The following is a 22,840-nucleotide window of genomic DNA, read 5'->3' as shown; positions in this document are numbered from 1 at the left end:
GTTAGAAACTTAAAGTTTTATGTTCCTTGGGATGTTTTGTGGCCTCTAGAATTTGTTGAGCATGCCAAAAGCCTGCTCTTCTCAATCTTTTCTGTATGTCCTCCTTGCTGCCTCCAAACTTGAAGTCGGCCAGTGTTCGGATTTGATAGATCAACATCAAATCCGAAGAAATACACATTGGCCTCTGTCTTTACCAGTGTCTCAGGTGGGAATCGAACCCTCTGGTCTACCAGACTAGAACACTACAGCGGACCACACTAAATAATAACTAGTATATAATTGTCTTATGTTTTAATTTTTTCAGTTATGTTTTAATAATTTCAGTTAATTATATTGTTTGTTCTTTTTATTTTTTATTTTTATAACAGAAAATATGATGTTACATGATGATAAATGCAACAAATTAGAACACAATGAAACCTCTTTAAACGCACTACTTAATGACAAATCTCTAAACATTAATTCAATTCAAAATCATCAACATCAACAACAAAAACAAACTTGTTCAGACACAAAAATACATGTCAACAACATTGAAAAGCAGTGCAATTTTGAAAATCTCATCTATTGTGATTTAAACGAAACGTTAGAAGAACAAAACTTATTAGAGAGCAAAGAGATTTTACCAAAAACAACAACAGCTGAATTAACACAAACAGAAGCAAAAGTAGTAGAAACATCAAAAGTAATAAAAACATTTGAAAAAGTGAATGAAATACAGAGTGTTGACGATGGCAACGGCAATGTCGTCGACAACGACAACGACGACGACAAACCCATACCCATACACGATAACAACAACGACAATACAAACATTCTGATGGTGGATGAGGTGAATGAAACGACAACGAAAACACCAGTTACGTGTATAAATGTTTATTCAAATTACAACGAAAACAGTAAAAATAACAGTAAAGAGCAGCACGAGACCTGCGCAGTTCTACAACCAAAAGAGACGTGTCAAATTCCAAACAGTTGTATTGTCAGAACATTGACAGCAGCAGCAACAACAACAAAAACAACTACAGCGACAACTAGAGTGCCATTAGAAAATATTAAAAGAAATAAAATTTGCTCATCGTCATCGATCGAAAATATTTCACCACAAACCCAAAACAAAATCCAAAAGAGTCACAATCCGAATCAGAGTGCCAACACAAATAATACTTCTACTGCTGATACAGCTACTGCTTCCATATCCTCCTGTTCTACAATAAATACACAACAAAAACATACACTCAGACAAGTAGAAAAAGGTGCTGAGCATAAAAATAATTGCCACCATTCGCAACGACAGCAACAACAAGAACAAGAAGAACGAACACAAGACCAGTTCACCAGTGCGTATACGTTAAGGGATTTTGCAAAATGTCTAAAACCATCAGCAGACGAGGACATCATATACACATTGAATTCTACACAAAATCAAAATGAAAAAGAAAAATTGCAAAAATTTCATTTCAATTCCAATTCTAATTTAAATTCAAATAAACAACAACTCAATTCAATTGAAAGTGTCTCAAGTGCAATAAAATCAATAGAAAATTGTGATTTCAGTGAAAAACAATTGAATTTTAATGAAAATTCAATTAAAATTAATGAAAATAATTTATATAATAAAAATTTAAAGGCAGACAATGGCATTAATGATTCACACGCAGGCCAGACAACTTTTCCAATTAAAGTTGAGCCCCAAAGTGCTTTAAAGCATCCGAAGTTTTTAGAAAATCAAGAAATTGTGAAATTAAAGGATACACAATTTTTGGAAATTGAAAATTTGTCAACACCTAAATTTTCAAATTCAACAAACCAACAAGGGACAGACGCCCAAAAGTCACAGCTAAAGAAACACGACGAAGAAGGGGTCGAATTTCAAACTCAGTATCCCAGTGAAAACTCTTGCGAGACATTTAAAAATATCGAAAATTTCGATAATGAATTAAAATTTGATTGTAATGAAAAAATCTATACTGGAGAAAAGTATTCCCAACCATTGTTGTATTTAACATTTGTATGGCCAACAAAAAACGAAGGCCAGGTGGTGACGACGAGACGACAAGGTAACGACGACCAGGGGGAAAACGAAATACAAAAAATACAAGACGAAGAGAAAGAGGAGCAAGGAGAAGAAACAAAAAAAGAGTATAACAGCAGGAGCAACAAAAATAAATATGTTGATGATGAATGTGAATGTAACTGTAAATTTGCGAGGAGAGTATTAGAAAAAACATATGGAACCTGTAACGAAAAGCATGTTGGGGGCAGCCATAAAGGACGACAGCTAAAAACGGTAGAAAGAGAATCGCAAGAAAAACACGAAGAAGAAAACTTCAATGATAATAATAACTGCTGCTGCGTTTGCGATTGTGATGGTGATTTATTCGAACAAAGAATCTTAATAGATAAACAAAAACGCGAATACAAAAATCAATGTCTACAACACAATACAATTCAAGAAACAAAGAATAGTGAAAATTTTCAAAATAAAAATTTTATACAAGAAAAAAATAAAAAGGAAAATTTTAACAAAGTTTTTAAAAGTGAAAATCATTACCATGAAATTAAAAATAATGAAGAAAATATAGAAAATATTGCAAAAAGTGCAAAAGAAATAAATGTATTAAATGAAGAAAGTGATAAAGATTTATGTAAAGAAAGTTGCAAAAAATTTATCTTAACAAGTGAAAAATGTGTATTACAAAGTGAAAATTCCAAAAATATTACCAATACTACTGCTGACCAAGTTGTAGTAGAGAATAATTTTCATATAAAATCCCTGGCGATAGACATAAATCGCAATAATCCCAATTTGAATAAAACGGAAAGTGTATACAATCAAGATAACATTCAAAATATACTTAACCTCAATAAGGGTCTTAAAAGATTAAATGAAACAAACCAAAACATTAATAACAATCAACTATTGCATGCAACACCTACTCCAAATACAACTACTAACAACAACCACCATCATCAGCAACAGCAGCAGCAATTGCTGTTAGAAAAGGAGAAGCAAGTGGAAGAGGACCAGTTAAATCTTGAGGAATTCGAGGCTAGTCAACGTTTAAAACGTTTACTACAACAACATCAACAATTTCGTACACGTTATGATACAACCACCACATCAACAACAACCCAATTCGATAACTATAAACAAACTAATGCAATAACAACAGCAACAACAACAACAATTGAATCAGAATCCTTGAAAACAGAAATAGCAAGACATTCAAAGGAGATACCAAAGGACAATTTATTTATTCCCAACAACAACAGCAATCAAGAGGGGGTGTTAAATACGAATACAAACACAAACTCAAAGTCGGAGACGAATACATCGACGTCGACGATAACGACGTTAACGAAGGCTAACAAACTTCAAGCAGACTATGAAACAACTTTAGAAAGGTCGTCGTTATTACACACAAACGAACACAAACAAAAAGGGATAATTGAAATTAATACAAATCCAAAGGAACAAAAGCCAATTTTAAGCCTAAAGGAGGAACAAGTAGAAAAAGTTAACGAAGTAGAAAACGAAGCAAAGGATACAGAAAAACAAAAAGAAATTGGTAAAAGAGCCACAGAAAACGTATCAAATAACAAAGAAACAGATGAAAATGTTGAAGAAAATAAGCGAAATTCACCACGGGCATATGTCAGCAAGAAAATAGTGCGCCTGTCACAACAACCACCACAACAACTACGACAAAATCACCAACATTCTCAGTACTCAACAAATCCTTTGGCCAAACTTGACTTAACACATAAACAAGAGGGGCAGCAGCACCAACAAGGAATTGTTATTGAAAATTCTTTTAATTTAAGGTTTCCCACAGAAAATATTGACAAAACGGAAATTTTACAAAAACCATCACCTTCAAAACGTTGTAATTTAAATTTACAACACATTGTAAAAACAAAACAACTACTACAACAGCAACAAGAGGAAAAAGAATTCATTTTAAAACCAACTCAAACAAAAAGTTGTTCGCCCCCACCACCTCTACCAAAAGCAACACAAACAACATCGGATTCGGATTCTCAACTAAATGAATATAAAAGTGCATTTGTGCCAACGAAACCGGAAATATATAAATCTATTAAACCCTTAACAGGAACAAGCGGGAATTTAACAACTACCACAGCAACAATTCCCCTTATTCCCTTAACTGCAACACTATCAGAATTTGATACACAACGGTTCAGTGATTTTTTATATTTAAATAATTTATCTACTTCCCTCAACAACAACAACTATAACGATAACTATAACAACTCGCCTAATCGTCAAATAACGCACGTGTTGCCAACCCAACAACAACAGCAATATCTGTTATATGCAACAAATTTAGTAGATCCACAGGAAATACCACCCTACTGCTATGACGAACTACTATATCTAAACCAAACACAAACAGAGTTACAGCAACCCGAACCATTTCAAGCTATTAACTCTTCCACTGTTACAACAGAAACAAATAGAACGGCTGTTGAAACAGACGTTGCTAACGAAATAGATGACGATTTAGTTTCAATAAGTTCAACTAATTCGTCTCCGTGCGATTGTATTAATTGTCAACAGCAATCGGAACAAGAAATAGATCGCGATCGTGAGCGTTTATTTTCAATTGACACAAATATCGTGATACCCGCAGTATCACTAACCGAAACAGAAGCCGTAGAATTACTCAAACAACATCAACAAACAACACAATTCAAAATGCGTGAAGTTAACGGTCAATTGCGTGGTTTACTCAAGAAACCAAATCGTCCGCCTCCTACACGTAAAAATCGTGTCGTGTTCGATGAGACGCGTAATGAATTTTTTGAAGCCGATTATATTATTTTGATACGCGAGGATTGTGCCTACGACGAAGAAGACGAAGAACCCTGCACGTGCGGTGAACATGAATTGGTGCGTTTGTGCTGTGAGGAGGGGTGCCAGTGTAACTATTCGACGGCACCGGCTACAACAGATGACAATCGTACACCACAGGTATGTTAAATGAAATGAATGATAATATGAAAAACATTTAATGATTCCATACTAAACATACATACATATAATTAAAGTTAATTATGATTAATATGGTTTTTGTTTTGTATTTTTGTGGCAACTGTAAAATGATATTTTTCGACTCTTTAATTTGTTGCATTCACTAAATGAATATTAATTTTAGTTTTCGTTGCCAGAGTATGTAATCTTCTTAAACATACATAGAATTATGAAAATCGAGAAAACAGATATATCACTGTTGTTGTAATAGAAAAGAGTTCTTGTCATTCATACTGTCAGGTGTTTATAACACCTGTTAAATGCAACATGTATACTAAACATAATGGAAACATTTCCCCTAATTGCATAAAGTGGAAATGTTGTATATATCGCTCTTTTACTATAAGACTGGCATAATCCAAAAAAACTTTTTGGAGAAATATGACTTTGAATATTTTATAACAATTTACTATTTCTTAAATAACTTCTAACCAAATTATTAGATTTGAAATATATGATATATCTCATTTTATATTTGAAATCCAATAATTTGGTCTGTCAAATTTTTCATCCGTGTATATTCTTTCAATGCATTACATATTGCGTTTAGACTATCTAAAATTTTGACTTTTGTTAATTTGAAGTCAATGTGAACATTGGAATCGAATATTTAATGAGGGCTTGGTATAATTATGGAAGATGTTCTTCCGAATAATAAAGAGATATTCCTTTTTAAAAACAAATCATTTTATTTTCATTATAAAACATAACATTTGGATTCATAATAAATAATAAACAGCTTTCCGAAGAGTGGTTATACATATGTTGAAAGAATACTGTCAATTATAGAGATATGGTTCCAAAAGCTGTTTTTAATACTTTTAAGACAGTAATGTAATTATTTTGGAATAATTATGGACCGATCTTCTTAAAATTTTTATTCTTGTAGACTGATCTTCATAGTTTAGTATGACTAAGTCACTCTTCTCAACAATAAAAATTCAAATTAAATCGGATAATTTTAACTAATACTACATTGTTTACATAGTTCTTTGTTGTTAAAACTGTGCTATTAAATTCTGTATTCCGACATTCTAACATGTCGGACCCAAGAATGTTGATAAACCTACCACCTACCAAAAGAAGCAACATGTTAAAATCGGTGCTCATAAAGTCTCTGATATTAGTAAATTTTGTATAAAAACATTAAAAGGCTGCAACCAATGTGGTTCTATTGCTAAAAAAGTGCTGAGTTCTACTCCCGAAAATTGCAATTATACCAATTCTAAATTAGGAACGCTTCAATTAATCTAGTGGACTTCTTTGGACAAAAAGTGGAACATAAAATTACTACAGCGTACATGCTGCTTGGGTGTAAGTTTTGTCATGAGCATTGCTAGGGCTCTGGAACCGTTGCTTGGTATTACACCCATTAAAACACATATGAGGTGGCACTTACAGCCGAATGGCTATTGACTTATGTCGAACTGAACAGACACAGAATATGTCGGGAACTTTATAACACTGAACATTACAGCAAATATCTGTATGAATCCGTTGATACACAGATGTCTCTAAACTGGAGGATCCAGATTCAGATATATATTACCATTAAACTAATCACAACACTAGCTTTCAGGCAGAATTTCGTGTAAAAACGGAATACGTAAATTGGATTAGAATAAATATGGCGCCAAAAATATTGCCAAAAGGCAATGAGACTTAAGATTTTAAGAAAGCTTAAACCAAATACTATCTCAGAGACAAGCCATATCTTCAACTAAAGAGCGAACGTACTTAGGAACCCGAGGTAGTTAATCAGAGAGAATCTCATAAGGGCTCTTGGAATAATGAAACTCTGGGTACACACGACAAAGATTTTATGGGATGACCGTAACGAAAGCAGGATTAGAAGCCTCCTCAATATGAGCATATTTGAGGTTAGTATGATGATACGTGGCCACACAGGGTTACGGGCACAACTATAATAAATTTTACGTGGGGATTCAGACGAATGTAGAGCATATGGAGAGTACAGAGAAATTCTGGAGCACTTTCTTTTTCAATATCAGGCATTCAACGAGATCTTATCCAAATATCTTGGGAGTGATATTATTTTGAATATAACTTCCTTCACGAACACTGATTGGAAAATTCTCAGGAATTACGTCCAGAATACTGAGTCTCCGAACATCGGATGACAATAACCTCCATTGATCACTAGAATTTACATACCCTTTCAACCTAACCTATTCATTCGGTGAAATAACCAGGATTAATGGAATAAATTTTATTAATATGGCAATTTTAGTATTTTACCTTATGCGACATGGCGACAGTTACAAAAGTTCTCTTACTAAAAAAAATTCAACATAAATACAAATACAATACATATTCTAAGTTGCATTATGTAAATATGTATGTATACAAAAAGCTTAATGAAATACACTTAATTTAAGTTTTTCTGCTTATTGGTAATGGAAAAAGTTTCAAAATATATTCTAAACAATTTTAAATCTTATGGAATAAAATGTTACGAATAATAAATAATTGCCATACATTAATTACAACCAGTTGGTACTAAATGCACTTACATACTTACTTGTGTACAAATATGCATGTTTGTAAGTATGTATGTATATCTATAAACAGTAATTACCACTTATAATGCTATTGATTTTACCGACTAAACACATGAACGAGTTTAAAAGGAGAATTTGTAATTCTTTTCTAGGTCGAAATACTAGTAAGTGCTATGTAAAATATAAACCAACTACCTAAATATAGTAAATATATGAATGTATGTCTGTCTGTACATATCAAGCCCTTTTCGCAAAAAAGTCGTAACTCATAAAAACAAAATTTTATAGGAGGGCATTTTTTTAAATTATCTTCGAAATTGTTCTGATTTTTAAGCTATATTCGACTTTTTACGCTGACGTATTTTTTGTCGTACAAATTTTTATAAGTTGCTTACAATTCTCTGACTAAAAAACAGATTTTTGGTGTATATCATTATTTAATATGTATGTATGTCTATAATATCTGAAATTTAAGAGTGTAATAACTATTTTCTTCTTGGTCCTTATAACATGATCTAGCGATGCCCTTACGTCTGGAGCATTGATAACAAATATTGTTTGGTAATTAAAATGTGTAACAGTGGGCAATGGTTTCACCTATTCCCCATATAAGAGCCCCCCGAGTTCAGTTAAAACATCAAAAAATATGTTGTTAATTTAGTAATCGTGATAAGTCAGTTTGGTTAGCTTCCATATATGGATCCTTAGATGACTTAAAAATACCAATATAGCTATATTTGATGTAGACAAGTTTAATAGGAACCCAAATCTCTCTATCTCTATTTTGATTTATATTTGATCCTACACCTCATACAGAAAATCAGTTTAAAGTCAATAAATCTATAAAAAATTAAGAAAGTATGATAAAAATCTACAAAAATGGTTAGTTAACGAAATTAATCACCGTTTTAAGTTCTATAGACATCGGTCCACAAATGAGTCAAACTCTCGTTAAAGGCTTCATTCTGAAAATTACCCACATGTCCATATTAATATCCATACATGATAATACAATTCTCCATAAACCTAAAAGTAATATTTATGTATATTATGTAGTTGGTACATACTATTTCTTCAAAGTTCAGTTAAATATACTTACGTCTCTTGGTAACACATACATACATATATGTGTATGTATATGATGCAAATTTATTTGCTTAACCATCATTGAAGATAATCGAAAGTGATGAATAGCTTTTCATATTTTCAATGTCAGCTGAAACACGGTATAATCAATCAATTACAATTATGAATTGAATAATAATATAGTTTACTTAATATTTATTACTTAATACGTACATTCATTCATATGTATGTACAAAACTTATTACACTCAATACAAACAGGCAAACCATACATACAAGCAAACTAATTTAAAATTTTTCCAATAAGTTTAACAAATATAAAAAAAAATATATTTTCTTCTAAAATTGATTACTGTGTGACCTTCGTGCTCTTCCTCCTACACAAATTAAATATCGAAATGTTCTCCTTACGTTGGCCTCTTGGGTACTGAGCAAGGCTTTAAGTCTCTGGCAATTATTATTAAATTATTTCTTCGAACAAGATGTCTACATTAAAAACTCATTTAGTTTTAATAGAAATTTTATGAATTTTAACATTTATTTTCGTTGAAAATAAGTTTTGGCATCATTTTATATAAAATATTACTTGTGTTTGCTTAAGAACCATGAATGGCTGCACTAAATAAATAAGTCTGTATGTAGTTTGAAACCTTGGCAATAGAAATAGGAAAATATAAATAAAGGATTACACTGTGCTGCAAAAAAATATGTATAAGGTTTTTAAATTTAAGATCAAATTTAACACAAAATTTAAAGAACGATAGAACTTACGAAAAGGTTAATTGTCAAACGAACTGTGTACTCTGGTAAATTATCAGGAATATATTGATTCATTGGTTACCAAATTTACTCTTTTGAGTTATTTTTACAATTTAAAGTTCTGTAGATTACAAAGTGATGGTCAAAAAGCTAGTCCGAAGGAGTCAATGTACAGTAATGAAAATTTTTGCTTAAGTAGGTTACCTCGTCTAAGCCACATCTTGGAATAAGATTGTCCTTTTTTCGACCTTTCTAAATTATTTTGTTGCACGGTGTCATTTAACTCTTCAGACATTAAATAATACGTTTTAAATGATCCAAATAAAAGTATCATTATGGAAAATTTATATAATATTTATTCTTACCACAATGAGTTTTTTAATTTTATTTGTATATTCGCAAGTACAATGTACCCAGCAAAAACTTACATTGAAAAGTAATGAGTTAAAAAGCAAAACAGCCGCTTTTCACTACTTCTTCATTAGCATTTTACCAAAGAATATTTTTTAAAAGAATACGCATCTCGTCGTGCTGGTTGTTATGATTTACAAGTATTCTTTATGTATCACGACTCGCTATTGAAAATTTATTGATAGGAGACGCACATTCTATGTATTAAATATTCTTTGATTTTTTTAATTATTTTAACACGTTAATGCCATTGGAGGCAAGTACTTACCATGCTATCTTACAAATAACTAATTAAATAAATAGTTACAAATAATGAGTTCAAAACTTGTTTTGTTTTAAAAACAAACAAAAAATTGCTTACAAAGAATACGAACCTGGGCTTCTTGTTCGTTAGTTCGCTGTCGTATTGCGTCATTATTTTATTGTGGGTCTAATAATGGCTTTCACCAGGGTTGGAAAAATTGGTACAATTGTATTTTTTTTTTTTTGGTACAATTCAATCCTCAAAAGTACAATGGTACATCAATGACCCATTTTGTACAATTTGAAATTCATTTTCTTACTGAAATAATAATCTAAAATTGTACTTCTAACATAAAGTTCAAAGGGAGGAAATCCTTCGATAAATTCTGAAGAGGAAAAATAAAATTTTTGTTTATATTCTCTCATATTATTTAGAAACCTGAAAAAAATTACAACCAGACATGCAGAGCATACATGGGAATTTTTCATTAAGCATTAAAATTTCATTACCATTTATAGAAAAAATGCTAATGAAAAATATTTTAAGTACCATTTAATGAAAATTATATTTTTTTCATTATAACTATTTTTGATAATGGTAATGAATTTGATAATGAATTTTCAAAAACGAATTTAATTAGTGTTTATAATTGTCGAAAAATATATTTGATAAGAATTCAGGAAAATTTTTCGAAGATTCGAGGTTTGAAAGCTTTTAAAACCAGTTCCCATAGCCCAAATTGGCTGAAATTTAGCAGTCATAGGTACATCTGATGACAATACAATAATATGTTCGAATATTCGAAATTAAGTTCGAAAATTCGAAGTTATTTTCGAAAATTTTTTTATGTTTTTAAATTAATCTCTGTGTCATAAAAACTAAAAAAAATTTTTCGAAAATTTGAACTCGTGTACGAAAAATTTTTAAAGCTGTTAAAACTAGTTCTTCTAATGTGCTAAAATTTGGTATAAGTACATGATTTCACCTAATGACAATACATTATAATGTTCGGATATTCGAAATTAATTTCGAAATTCGAACTAATGTTTGAAAATTTTTAAAATCCATTTAATAATGGTAATGAAAATTTCTTTTTAAATAATTACTAATGAAATCGTTTCATTAAAAAGCATTAGACAAAATAATGCTAATGAAAAAAAAAAAATAATTATAATTTTTTTCAATTTAATGCTAATGAAATCGTCAATTAAATAGTCGATATAATTAACTACTCCCATGTATGATGCAGAGTAATAATTTTTCACAATTATTTATTATTTATTTAGGACTTATTTTATCCGATTTTAAATAATTTTAAGGGTCTTTTAAGGACTATTTTGAATAGACTTTTAATGTACATTTTACTATACTTTGGCGTAGTCTAATGATTTTCTATGGTCTGGTCTATAAATTAGTCTAGGGACTAGTCTATGAAGTAGCCCTTGGGTTATTTACCGACTATCCTATTATGTAGTATTTAGAGTATAGTCTATAGGCTATTCTATTATCTAGACATCTCTATGTATTTGCCTTTGGACTAATATATAATAATATAATAATATATATATATAACATTATAATCTAGTCTAGCATATAGAGTAGTCTATTGTCTAGTTTATAGACCAGGCATGGGGGTAATGATTACACAAAGTAATTCATTACATGGTCAATTACGATTACTTGTAATGTGTAATTGAGCAATAACCAATTACAAATACTTGTAATTGTACAATTACTTGTAATTGTAATTGAAGTTTTACCAATTGCAATTACTTGTAATTATAATTGAAGTTTCCAATTAAAATTACTTGTAATCGTCATTAAGGTATTACTAATTATAAATTACATGTAATTTTAAGGAACAAAATTCATAATTACAAGTAATTGTAATTGGAAATTCTTCAATTACAATTACAAGTAATTGTAATTGGCAAAACTTCAATTACCATTACAAGTAATTGTAATTGTCAAAACTTCAATTACAATTACAAATAATTGGATAATTGGAAAAACTTCAATTACAATTACAAGTAATTTTTATGGGTAAAGCTTCAATTACAATTACTTCAAATGTAATTGTATTTGAAAATGTAGTCATTACCCCCCAACCCTGTTATAGACTACTCTATTGTGTAGTCCATAGGGAGTCTATAGACTCCCTATTAGTCTATGGACTAATCTGGTGACAAAATGGACTTGTTTACTTACTAGTCTAATGACTAATCTAGCCCATAGATACAGATGAACTGTTAATTTTGAGAGTACTTTATATTGATATATAATTTCCAAAAAAAAAAAAAAAACAAATGATTTGGTACAAATGGAATCAAAAAAGTACAATTGTTAATGCTGTTTTGTACAATTTGAAAATTCTATTTGCCAACCCTGGCTTTCACACATAAAAACTATTTTCTTTCTGTGTGTGTAAAAAGCAGTTGCGCTCGATACAATAAAACGACACGGTTTCTGATTATATATAAATAATTATTGCAGTACTTAAAAGTAATGCAGACGTTAAGTGGTAGTCATTAAAAAGTAAGTGGTTATGTTACAACTCTGCCTTACAAATAGGGAGTTAGGTAAGTACTTACTTATCCCCTTCAAATAACAAGTTAAGTGTTTGTTATAAGTTTTCCCAAAAATATTAGTTTTTGTATTAAAAACAAATATCGAAAACAATATCTTAAGGCTAAAAAGTAAGTACATACTTACATAATATATTATTCGTAAGCCATTACTAGACTCCTTCTAGTAATAGGTTACGTACAGACGGTATGTAGTAGTACTTGACTACTACATACCGTACTTACAACACTGTACTTACAACACTGATTTACAAATATATTTTTTGTAAGTCATCAAATCAAGGTATTATTTTGATAAGGGACTTCTAGAAAACGATGACCAAGGTGACCGGAAGTAAAGGATGACTGCAACACGTCATACTAGGGGAGGGCAACCTTCGAGGACAAGTCCATCTCAGTCCTCAACCTAAAATCATAACCTTCAGTGGCATATGACATGAATTCTACTGTCGCAAGTCCGTCTGCTTCAATTGGTTTTCCATCCTAAGTGTTCTGCCCAATGTTACATGTATTTTCCCCGGCACGAAACTTTTTAAATGTGAACAAACCTAGTGGAAAGAACCACCCCCATTCCGACGAGCTCAAGCCGTGCTTAGACCAGCGATAAGTTAGTGATTTGAATTCTAAAGATTTAGGGAAAAGCGTAATGCTTGGTTTAGCAAATAACTTCTAACCATCTATCTATCTCAGTTTCAATTAGTATGTATTTTAAATCTCTTTGTGCGTCTGTTTGTTCATTCGCCAATCAAATATGTATAATTTTGGTAATTATTCTATTAGACTTAATTTATTGTCGTCAATTTTTTTAATTTTTCTATCGAATTCCCGTCGAAAATGTTTCTAAGCGAACTCTTACTTAGTTTGTGCCCATTTCATTGTTCCAAACTAATCGATAATATTTAATCTGTTTTTTTTTTTTTTTTTGTTATTTTATCGAGTGTTTAATGATAATTAAAAGCTCTTGTTTGAAGTTAACTTAATTGCAAAACTAGTAAATGAAACAAGAACATTTTAGTCATTATAATCATTATTATTATTTGATTATTTTTGTTGCTTTTGAATAAGTTATTGAAACAATTACTAGACTTGCTAACAAAGCCTGTCTCTTTCCATACATTTTCTCACATTTAACACACACACATACATTGACACCATCATATAATTCTAACAACTACTGGTGCGGACAAGGACCTTTTGGAGAAAAAAACATGAAAACAATAGCAATTTTGTATATGAAGTATTCGTAAAATGAAAAAGTCCTTCAACATTAATACCAACAAAGTATTTTAATACAGCTAGATTTCTAAGCATTTGGAAAAAAAACATAAAATGCGAAAAAACCTCTATACATAATGAAAATGAACTTTTTTCGCATACATAATATAAAAAATTGAACAGCAGCCTTCTTTATTTAGTTCTTCTTCTTATTTTTAGGCATCAACATCATCATCATGATTTATCCTTTACATGTTTGTAGACGAAATATATACATGCATATGTATTTGTCTGTCTTCATATAAATTTTTAACGTACAAAAGTCCTTAACACTCGTTATTTTTCATGTGTTTATTTCTATTTGTAAGTCTAAATGTGTATGTGTGTGCTTATTTGTGGGTGTTAGTGTATAAATTTATGGCAAGAATCCCCTACAAACATTTTCTATTGCGGAAGTTACCCGTGTGAAACTTCCAAACGTGCTAAAAGCTCGCCAGCGATGTTGCGGAAGTATAAGAATTCTTGTCACCAGTCGGGAAGAACTGATGCCGAGCTGGGGAACGTCTAAGAGTAACGTGGAAGATACTTCTGGAAGACCCACAGAAGAAACTTCTAGATGACTCTTGGAAGTAAGGTATTGCCAAAGACTCTTCTAGATGTAACTAGGAAGTCACTTCTTGAAGTGACTACTTGGTATCATCTAGAAGTGTTCCTATCTTATCTTCTAGAAGATGAGTTTTCTCTTCTTCTAGGAGATGAGTATTCTCGTCTTCTAGAAGATGAGTTTTCTCTTCTTCTATTTGTATACTCACCAAAATAAAATCTATAAAAATAAATCTAAATAAAATGAAATTTTATAGTTTTTATTGAAATAAGTAAAATTAAAATAGTAGAAAATATAATTGATTTAACAAAAAAAGTAATATATGTACATTAGACCGACTCACAAAAAATGGTGCTTGAGTTACCCCCCTCATAATATTCGCTCTTATGTAATATGATGTTACCCAAAATATTTTCGGTTAAGTGTTGTCCATTCGTGAGCTGGACAGTTTTAAAGAAAATATCGTATGGGAACACGATTCTTCATGTTAAATTAAATATTTTAACCCAGCTTCAAAAAATCTTTGTTATGTTTTATAATGGTTCCCAAAATATTCCTAGTCTCTCGATGGCCGCTCGTGAGCTGAACCGGTTACAAAAAAGTCCCTTTTTAGTTATTTTGTTTTAAATTATACAGCATTTCTTAAACAATATATATAGTATGTGGTATCAGTTGAAAGGTTTTTTGAAGACAAGTCTAGTTGTGCGCGTTTTTCTTAGTGAAAAACATAACAGTTTTAAATATTTTGGAATATGACAATTATAAGCATATGGTTATTTATGATTAATACATCGTTGGACGCGGCTTTAAAATACCTTTTAAACGATACCCCGTATTGGATATTTTGTTTCAAAACAAACAAAAATTTAAAAAAAAATAATTCCAAAATACCTTTTTTTAATTTGGTCCAGCTCACGAACGGTCATCCCTAGACTTAAAATATTTTGGGAATCATCATAAAACAAAGAAAGGAACATTTTGAGAGGGGTAACAAAAACACGTTTTTGCTTTCCATACAAAGTGGGTCGGTCTAATGTACATATGTATCAAAAATTTAGAATAATTACCTTATAATAAGATAATTTTCAGGAAATCTTTATTAATATTCCAACTGCTGACTGGTATACTTCCAAAAATTGTAAAACGTTGAATATTTTTGTAATTCTTCATAAATTTTATGATCAATCCATCAAATTGTAAAAGTTATATTTTGGAACGCATTAATCCTTCAACAAAATAAATACAAATAATGTTATAATTAATATTGAATATACATACTTTTGTATTTATTGAAATTACCTGTTATACTTTAGGAAGCAATAAAATAGGATTCTCTTATGTCCAATACATTTACCACCAAAGTTTAAACTGTCAGATCCATTTTTTACATTTTCTGCAAATAATCGACATTTTTAATGGAACCGCGTGATGAAATAAGACATATATAACTTACCAGATCCCTTTTTTATATTTTAATTCGGTTAGAAGTATTTTAATGGGGGGTACAATATTAGCTACTACTTTCTAAAAAAATAAAATAATTAAAAATTAATTAATTAATTTATTGTTTTTAATCAATAAAAACATTAACTTTCATGAACATTTTTTAAATAACTTGGAATTAAACCATCTATAAAGATTGGAAATTACTGAGCCATGGATTATTTTTAAAATTATTTACAGTCACTAACACTAATACTGCAATACTATTTTGCTCTCTTCTAATTAAGGAGTTATACACGTTCAAAAACTATCTACTTAGGTTTAATATCTTGGGAACGGCATGCTCAATATTAAGAATATTAGTATCATATGATAGGTCATAGAAAGACCTGGTGTTAATAACTAAAAAAGTACCTATAATTAGAATAATTAAATCCAAAGCTATATGAAAATTAATAAAATTGTATTTATTTAAAAAAGGTGGGTTTAAAAATATCTGATTTCAATATTAAATATCTTATATGGGCAATTTCGTGTCGAGTGACCCAAGTCAAAAAATAATTTATGTATAAAACAGTAGTATTAATTTCAATATAATGATTCCAGATAGCGTTTGAATACTTTAAGTAAAAATTTTAATGTATTTTGTTTTTGTTACAATAATGAAATACAAATAAAATTTTAGCTCAAAGTGATCATACGTAATCTAGAAACAGGACCTAAACGCGCTAATAGTTTAAAAAACGTACAACGTGAAAAAGTCTTTAAATGCTTATAACTCCTAAACCATTTAAGAGAGATACGAAATTTAATATAAAAACATTTTTAATTAAACATATTAGACTTCGTTTAAAAATAATGGAAATGGAAGCCGTTTAGAGTTGTTAACTTATTCCTAAAATAGTATTTTAATGTAAAATATGACAACTTACTTTTTAATTTAATTTATATAATCCTTGAAGATAATTACTTTTTGGTATATATTTAATAAACTTCGCCAATTAACAAAACCTTCTTAAATGTTTATTAACAGTTGACTTTTAACACAACACTGTCATATTGTTTTTTATTACTTAAGATTCACATTATAATAATTACACTATTTTTCTATGAACATTAAATTCAATAACTCATTTAAGTTTAACAATGAATAATTAAAACTAAACATGACTGGACAAAACGCAAAACATCACTGAACTTAGCTAAATTTCTGCATTATTTATTTTTATTTTTTTCGCGTTCACGCTAAAAAATGGAGTATTTATATTTTTTTGTTTTTGTACTCTTCTTACTTTCATACGGAAGTAACCTAAAACTATACTTTCAGACGGCGAAAACTAGAAATCAATGTATTTTGTTTTTGTAAAATGTATGCTCTCGTCTGACAATCGTCCAGAAGTGACTAAAATCCACACTTCCAGATGAATAAAATACAACATTAATCTGAACACTCTTCAAACTGTCTTCCAGAAGTGACATAAACATACAAATCAAGAAGACACAAATTAGGAAACAATGTATTTTGTTATTGTAAAATGTGTGTTCTCACCCAACTCTCATACAGAAGTCACTAAAACGTATACTTCCAGATGAAAAAAGTTCAACAGTCATGGTTTTTTGTTTAAGCAAAATGGATGCACTCTTCTAACTATCATCCGGAAGTAACTTAAAAGTGTATTTCTAGAAGACGAAAATTCGAAATCAATGTATTTTGTTTTTGTAAAATGTGCGTTCTCGTCTGACAATCGTCCAGAAGTGTTTCTGACGTGGCGTCTGGGATGATGCGCAATAGTTTTGTCTTCTAAATGTTTGAAGGGTCACCTCTTATCCCTGTATCGACCCCTTTTCGTTGTTGTCGTCATCATCATTATTGACATCAAAAAACATCATTATTGTCGATGCTAAAAAGTTTCAAAAAATATGTTTTTTTTTTTGTTTGCATTAACATTTTTCTTTCAGTGTTTTCTATTTCGCCTTACAACACCAAAATCAGCACATAAACTTAATTTCTTGAGAAAAGTTTCTTGAGTCGTATGTGATTTATGTGTTTAGTTTTTATGTAACATTCAGTACTGAATACAGAGTTCGTAAATAGTATTTAATGTGTAAGTGTGAACATACATTGTCTGTAATGATTGTAATGATGATGACGTTTAAAAGTAGGATGTTGTGCAGTTAATGCAAGTAATAATGTTTATGATCGTATTCTATTTATTAACACTGTGTCCTTGTTGTATATTTTATAGCGATACTTGTTGTAGTCGATAAAATCGAAGGTTTTATTTGTAAAACATTTTATGTAGAAGTTTTTTATTTAGAATTACTGTAAGAAGAAATAGTTGAACATTTAATTTAGGCGAATCCTTCGATAGCAAACTGTATGCATTGACATCGAAGGAGCCATAACGTGTACACTGATACTCTTATCCAATCCTTAGTCCAGTTTTATTTTGACCAGGTGCTCCGTAACAGGATCAGTTGCATGCTAAGGAATAGATGGATAAGCTGCGAAATGTATTATATAACTATCAGAAAAAGGGTATTTCGCATTACACCATTTGGCATTTTGTCCCCTTTAATTTTGGTTACCACGATTAATAGCCTCCTAAGATCCTAACCGGGAAAGGACTTAGACCTTTCTGCTATACAGATGATGTCGTAATACTTCTAATGGGAAAATATCAAAATTACTTGTGTATAAGAGCTGAGGAGACTCTGAATACGGCCTTGATCTGAGCTTAACCGAAAGGTCTCCATATTAACCTGGCGAAGTCAGAAATCTGACTTTTCGAAGAAAGACAAACATTTATAAGTGTACTGAACCCTGTTTCCAGGGCAAGAAAATACCGGTGACAGACAGAGAGAGTTAAGTACTTAGGTGTAATCCTTGACCAGAAATTAAAATGGAGACACCGCATAGAGGATAGGATCAAGAAAGAACATCTGTGCTGGGCAGTATGTAGGATAGCTATAGGCATGAAATGGGATCTTAGTCCTACTATGATACATTGGCTTTATAAAATTGCTGCTTGGGTATAAGTGGTGCCATGAGTTTGCTCTGTAGACGTTGCTGTATATACCACCCATTGAAACATATTTAAGATATGAGGCGGCACGCAATTTTAGGCGAACTGGCCAAAAACGGTTATAGGATACGTCATCAATGTATACTTGACACATATGAAGGCTATACACAATCAAGGAAACGTGCCCCCGGGCTTGTTGATGAATGAAACGTATTTTATACCATTGAATTTTCGTTCCTTGTCCAGGTATGTTCAGAGAAATATGCCAACACGGCAGGTATTCACGTAAAGAACTTCGACCTTAATCATCGGACTTACCTGATCGTATACCAAACACAAAATATGGGACAAAGTGGACAGGGCAAAACACAGGGCTTAAAATATTTACCGACAGCCAATTGGTGCGATATCAGGTGATAAAGTTTTGGATGTTCCTATGGGAGCAAAACGTGAAATCTCCTCAAAATGAACAAGTTTGAGGTTAGTATGATGTTATGTATTCTGAGTGGACACACAGAATTACGGAAACAGCTGTACAAAATTGGAAGTGCGGATTCAAATGAATGCAGAGCATGTAGATAGGACAGTTAAACTTTGGAGCATTTTCTTTGCTACTGTCAGGCATTCGTTGAAATTAGAGTCAAATACCTTGGGAGCGATATTATTGCGGATAAACATTCTTCACGAACACTGATTGGAAAATTCATTGGAATTACGTCCAGGAGGCATTAATACCAAGAGTTTTTTATAAAAAGGAATATGGGGTCCAAACGGTGGAGGAGCCTTCTTCATTCACACATATAAAATTTTTTTTGTGGTCGCGGCACTATTGTCAAATATTTAACAGGTTTGAACACGGCTTAACTGAAATTTATGTCCATATGTGAATGTAACTTTTAGTTAGGGTTTTGAAATTAATCGTTTAAACTTAAGACTATTGTAAACTTTATAGTAAATTATTTTCAAACAAGTTTCTAGAATGAAAAGCTTTTTACATTAAATATATATAAAATTAAAAAGTTACTTTACAATATGTTGTAAACTAGTTGTATAATATAGTTTAAATCTCAAATTTGTTTGTTCCAATTTACACAACTTTACATTGAATTTCATAAACAATTATTGAAACTAAGCCAAATTGGCAAATTCGCCAACATTTAAGTTAGATATACAATTTACTATGATAAGCAGAGAAGACAACTATGTTACATATTTCTGTTATTTATTTTTTTGATAGTAATTTTGTTTTTTTTGTATAAGTTTTAAAAGATGAATACAATTTGGAACTAAACTTTTAATAAAATAGTTTAAATAAACAAATGTTATATTATATAATATGTTTAAGTCCGTTTTGTTTCGGCGATTCCTTGGAATATTAATACATTCCGTATTAACTGTCATTATAAGTATGTATTCATATTTATTATTACTTAAATTGAAGAATAAATAGCTTTCATTATACTTTTTTCAATTAAAATTGAAGGTAATAAAGAAAAATGGAAAATACTTTAGAAATTCATTCATTCATGTATTTCTTCACACACACTCAAACAAATATGAAAGAGAACTTATTTTACAACATTATTTAAATTAGTTTTATACTTAAAGCTCGAAGTGTCTAGTAGCAGCAGTAGGACGAATAATAAAATGTTAAATGTGTTTGTAAATTATGACAAAAAACACACACACCTGCAACATACAAAAATGATGACATAATTAAAACAAATGTTTATTTGTTGTTTTGTTTCATTATCATTACAGAGTCCTAAATATGCACCACCCATTGAGTTTGTTGACGAAGCTGCTCTAAGTCCTCCCGACGGCTACAAAGATAATGGCTTGAAAAATACACTTGGTGGTGCTTTGAGCGGACACATCTTTGGTGCTCAACACCTCCAGCAATTACAAGTTATACAACGTTTGCAACAGCAACGTGCAGCCATGCTGGCAGCTCGAAATAATTCACAAATCCCGCCTCCACCACCACCAGCTACTGCTACCCCAGCATCAGCAGCATCTGTAAATCAACAATCATCATCAACGGCATCATCAACATCCTCACCACTGACATCTTCATCATCGTCAACACCGTCAGCCACAGCAGCAGGTGCTGCTTCTGTTGTTGCAACAACCGTTGCCAGTAACAATAGTATGAACCAAAGTGCTGCAACACAACAGCATTCACCAGATGACGATACACAGGGTGTGTGTACTGAGTGTGCCGAATGCGCAGAATGTGCGGCCAAACAATTACAGCAGGATACAGGTAAATTATGTTTTTATTAACAATTTCTACTCTCGGGTTCTATTTTTTTCGGTTAATGTTTTCTACACAATCTTATTATTAAGTGATGTAACATGGAATGATTCGGATTTAGTTAATCGGACCTTTTTATATTATAAAGAGGCTCAGTTGGCGAAGTATTTTTACTAAATACTATATAGTCCGATTCTGATGTCAGAGAGAAACTGAGACAATAACTATAACTCTCTATGAACTTTAGATCACAATAAAGCTCATCTTAATAACTGGTAACATTCAACTTCAAGTTGCAGGATAATAACTCAGAAGTTGAGCAACCTGAATTTTGTATTATCATGTTCAAATGTTTCTAGCATGTATTCTAAGTATTAACAGACACAAGAGTACCTAATTGAAATATGCGACGATCATGAAAATAAGCGGTTAGAATCGAGTCCATTCTAGGTCGTAAGGTGCTACTAGCCATATAAATGTGCTGTTCTGATCAATGGCCTTAACCCATTTTATAGAGAGAGGAATTTCACCCTGACTACTCATTTTATTCATTGACTAGTTTTTATGTGTAGTACTACTAGGAATGCCAAACAGGACTGGGATTTTTCGGGATCCCAGGATTTCGGGATTACATAATTTTAATTATTTTATACACGAAAATCTTAAATCTTCATGTTTGTGAAGAGAATTGTTTAATCTTGTGGAAATTAATCGACAGAAGATAATTTTAAATTAAAGCAATCCAATTAATTCCAATTCTTAAATAAAAACTTTTAGAATATCATAATTTCAGAAATTTGGTAACTACATACATACTTCCTAAATAAAAACAAGAAATTATGGCCCAAAAAAGAATTAAAAAAAAAAATTTATAACAAATCCGGGATTCGGGATATCCTAATCCCGAAAAAATCCCGGGATTTATTTTGCAAGTCCCGGGGTTCGGGATTGGCATCCCTAAGTACTACTCATCGATTAGGTATTTAATAGCAACTTGACTATCAGTACATATACATAAGACTGGTCTGGATATTTCAAATTGAAAGCTAGAAAGATCTAAACAAATGTTTTATGTTTTTAAATCGTTTAAAAATGTTTTCTTCAGTTTTATTTCTTTAACTTAAAATTTTACTTCTGTAAACCGATCAAAACTTATAAATCCTAATGATTAGATTCCAATATATGCACATTACACCTATATCGAAAGTAAATCTAATGTTTACGAAACTTTGTTTGTTATAAAATGAAAAGATTTTTTGGCCGAATTTATTTTTTCTACTAAAATTGCATGAAGTCAGCCTATGATTTCATTTATCATATAATAAACATAACCAACGCTCAGAAAGCATAATATACGAATATAAACTCGGTTTTTTATTATTCAAATCCGCAACAGCCAGTTTGCTTTGCAAAAAAATATGTATTTAAAAAAAATATGTATTTAAATACAAAATGTTGCAAAATGTGAATGTTAAATACTCATAATGACGAGGAAAGAATTTTGATGAGAATTAACTTGTGTGGTTGTGTTAAGTAGAATGTTTGTCAGGACATTAAAAAATACAAAAACAGAAAAAAAAAACAATCTGACAAATGTGTGACAAGGCAAACATGTCATCACTGTGCCACC

The 22,840-nt window shown here is 30.9% G+C and overlaps 1 protein-coding gene across 5 annotated transcripts in view; it reads left to right on the top strand.

Annotated features, from left to right (window-relative positions):
* The window catches only part of LOC119616463, a 40,753-nt gene that overhangs the window by 1,604 nt on the left and 16,309 nt on the right, over positions 1 to 22,840 (top strand). For all 5 annotated transcript variants that reach the window (XM_037972846.1, XM_037972841.1, XM_037972827.1 and 2 more), the window contains exons 2-3: positions 369 to 4,999; positions 20,715 to 21,219. In XM_037972846.1, the coding sequence (XP_037828774.1) occupies positions 369 to 4,999; positions 20,715 to 21,219 (5,136 nt within the window). The remainder of the gene's footprint in view (positions 1 to 368; positions 5,000 to 20,714; positions 21,220 to 22,840) is intronic.

This window comes from Lucilia sericata, unplaced genomic scaffold (genome assembly GCF_015586225.1).
Source record: "Lucilia sericata isolate MDLA Ls3-8-SP2 unplaced genomic scaffold, ASM1558622v1 Contig000003F_arrow, whole genome shotgun sequence".
Lineage (NCBI taxonomy): Eukaryota > Metazoa > Arthropoda > Insecta > Diptera > Calliphoridae > Lucilia > Lucilia sericata.
This window is presented reverse-complemented; position numbering and strand designations above follow the sequence as displayed.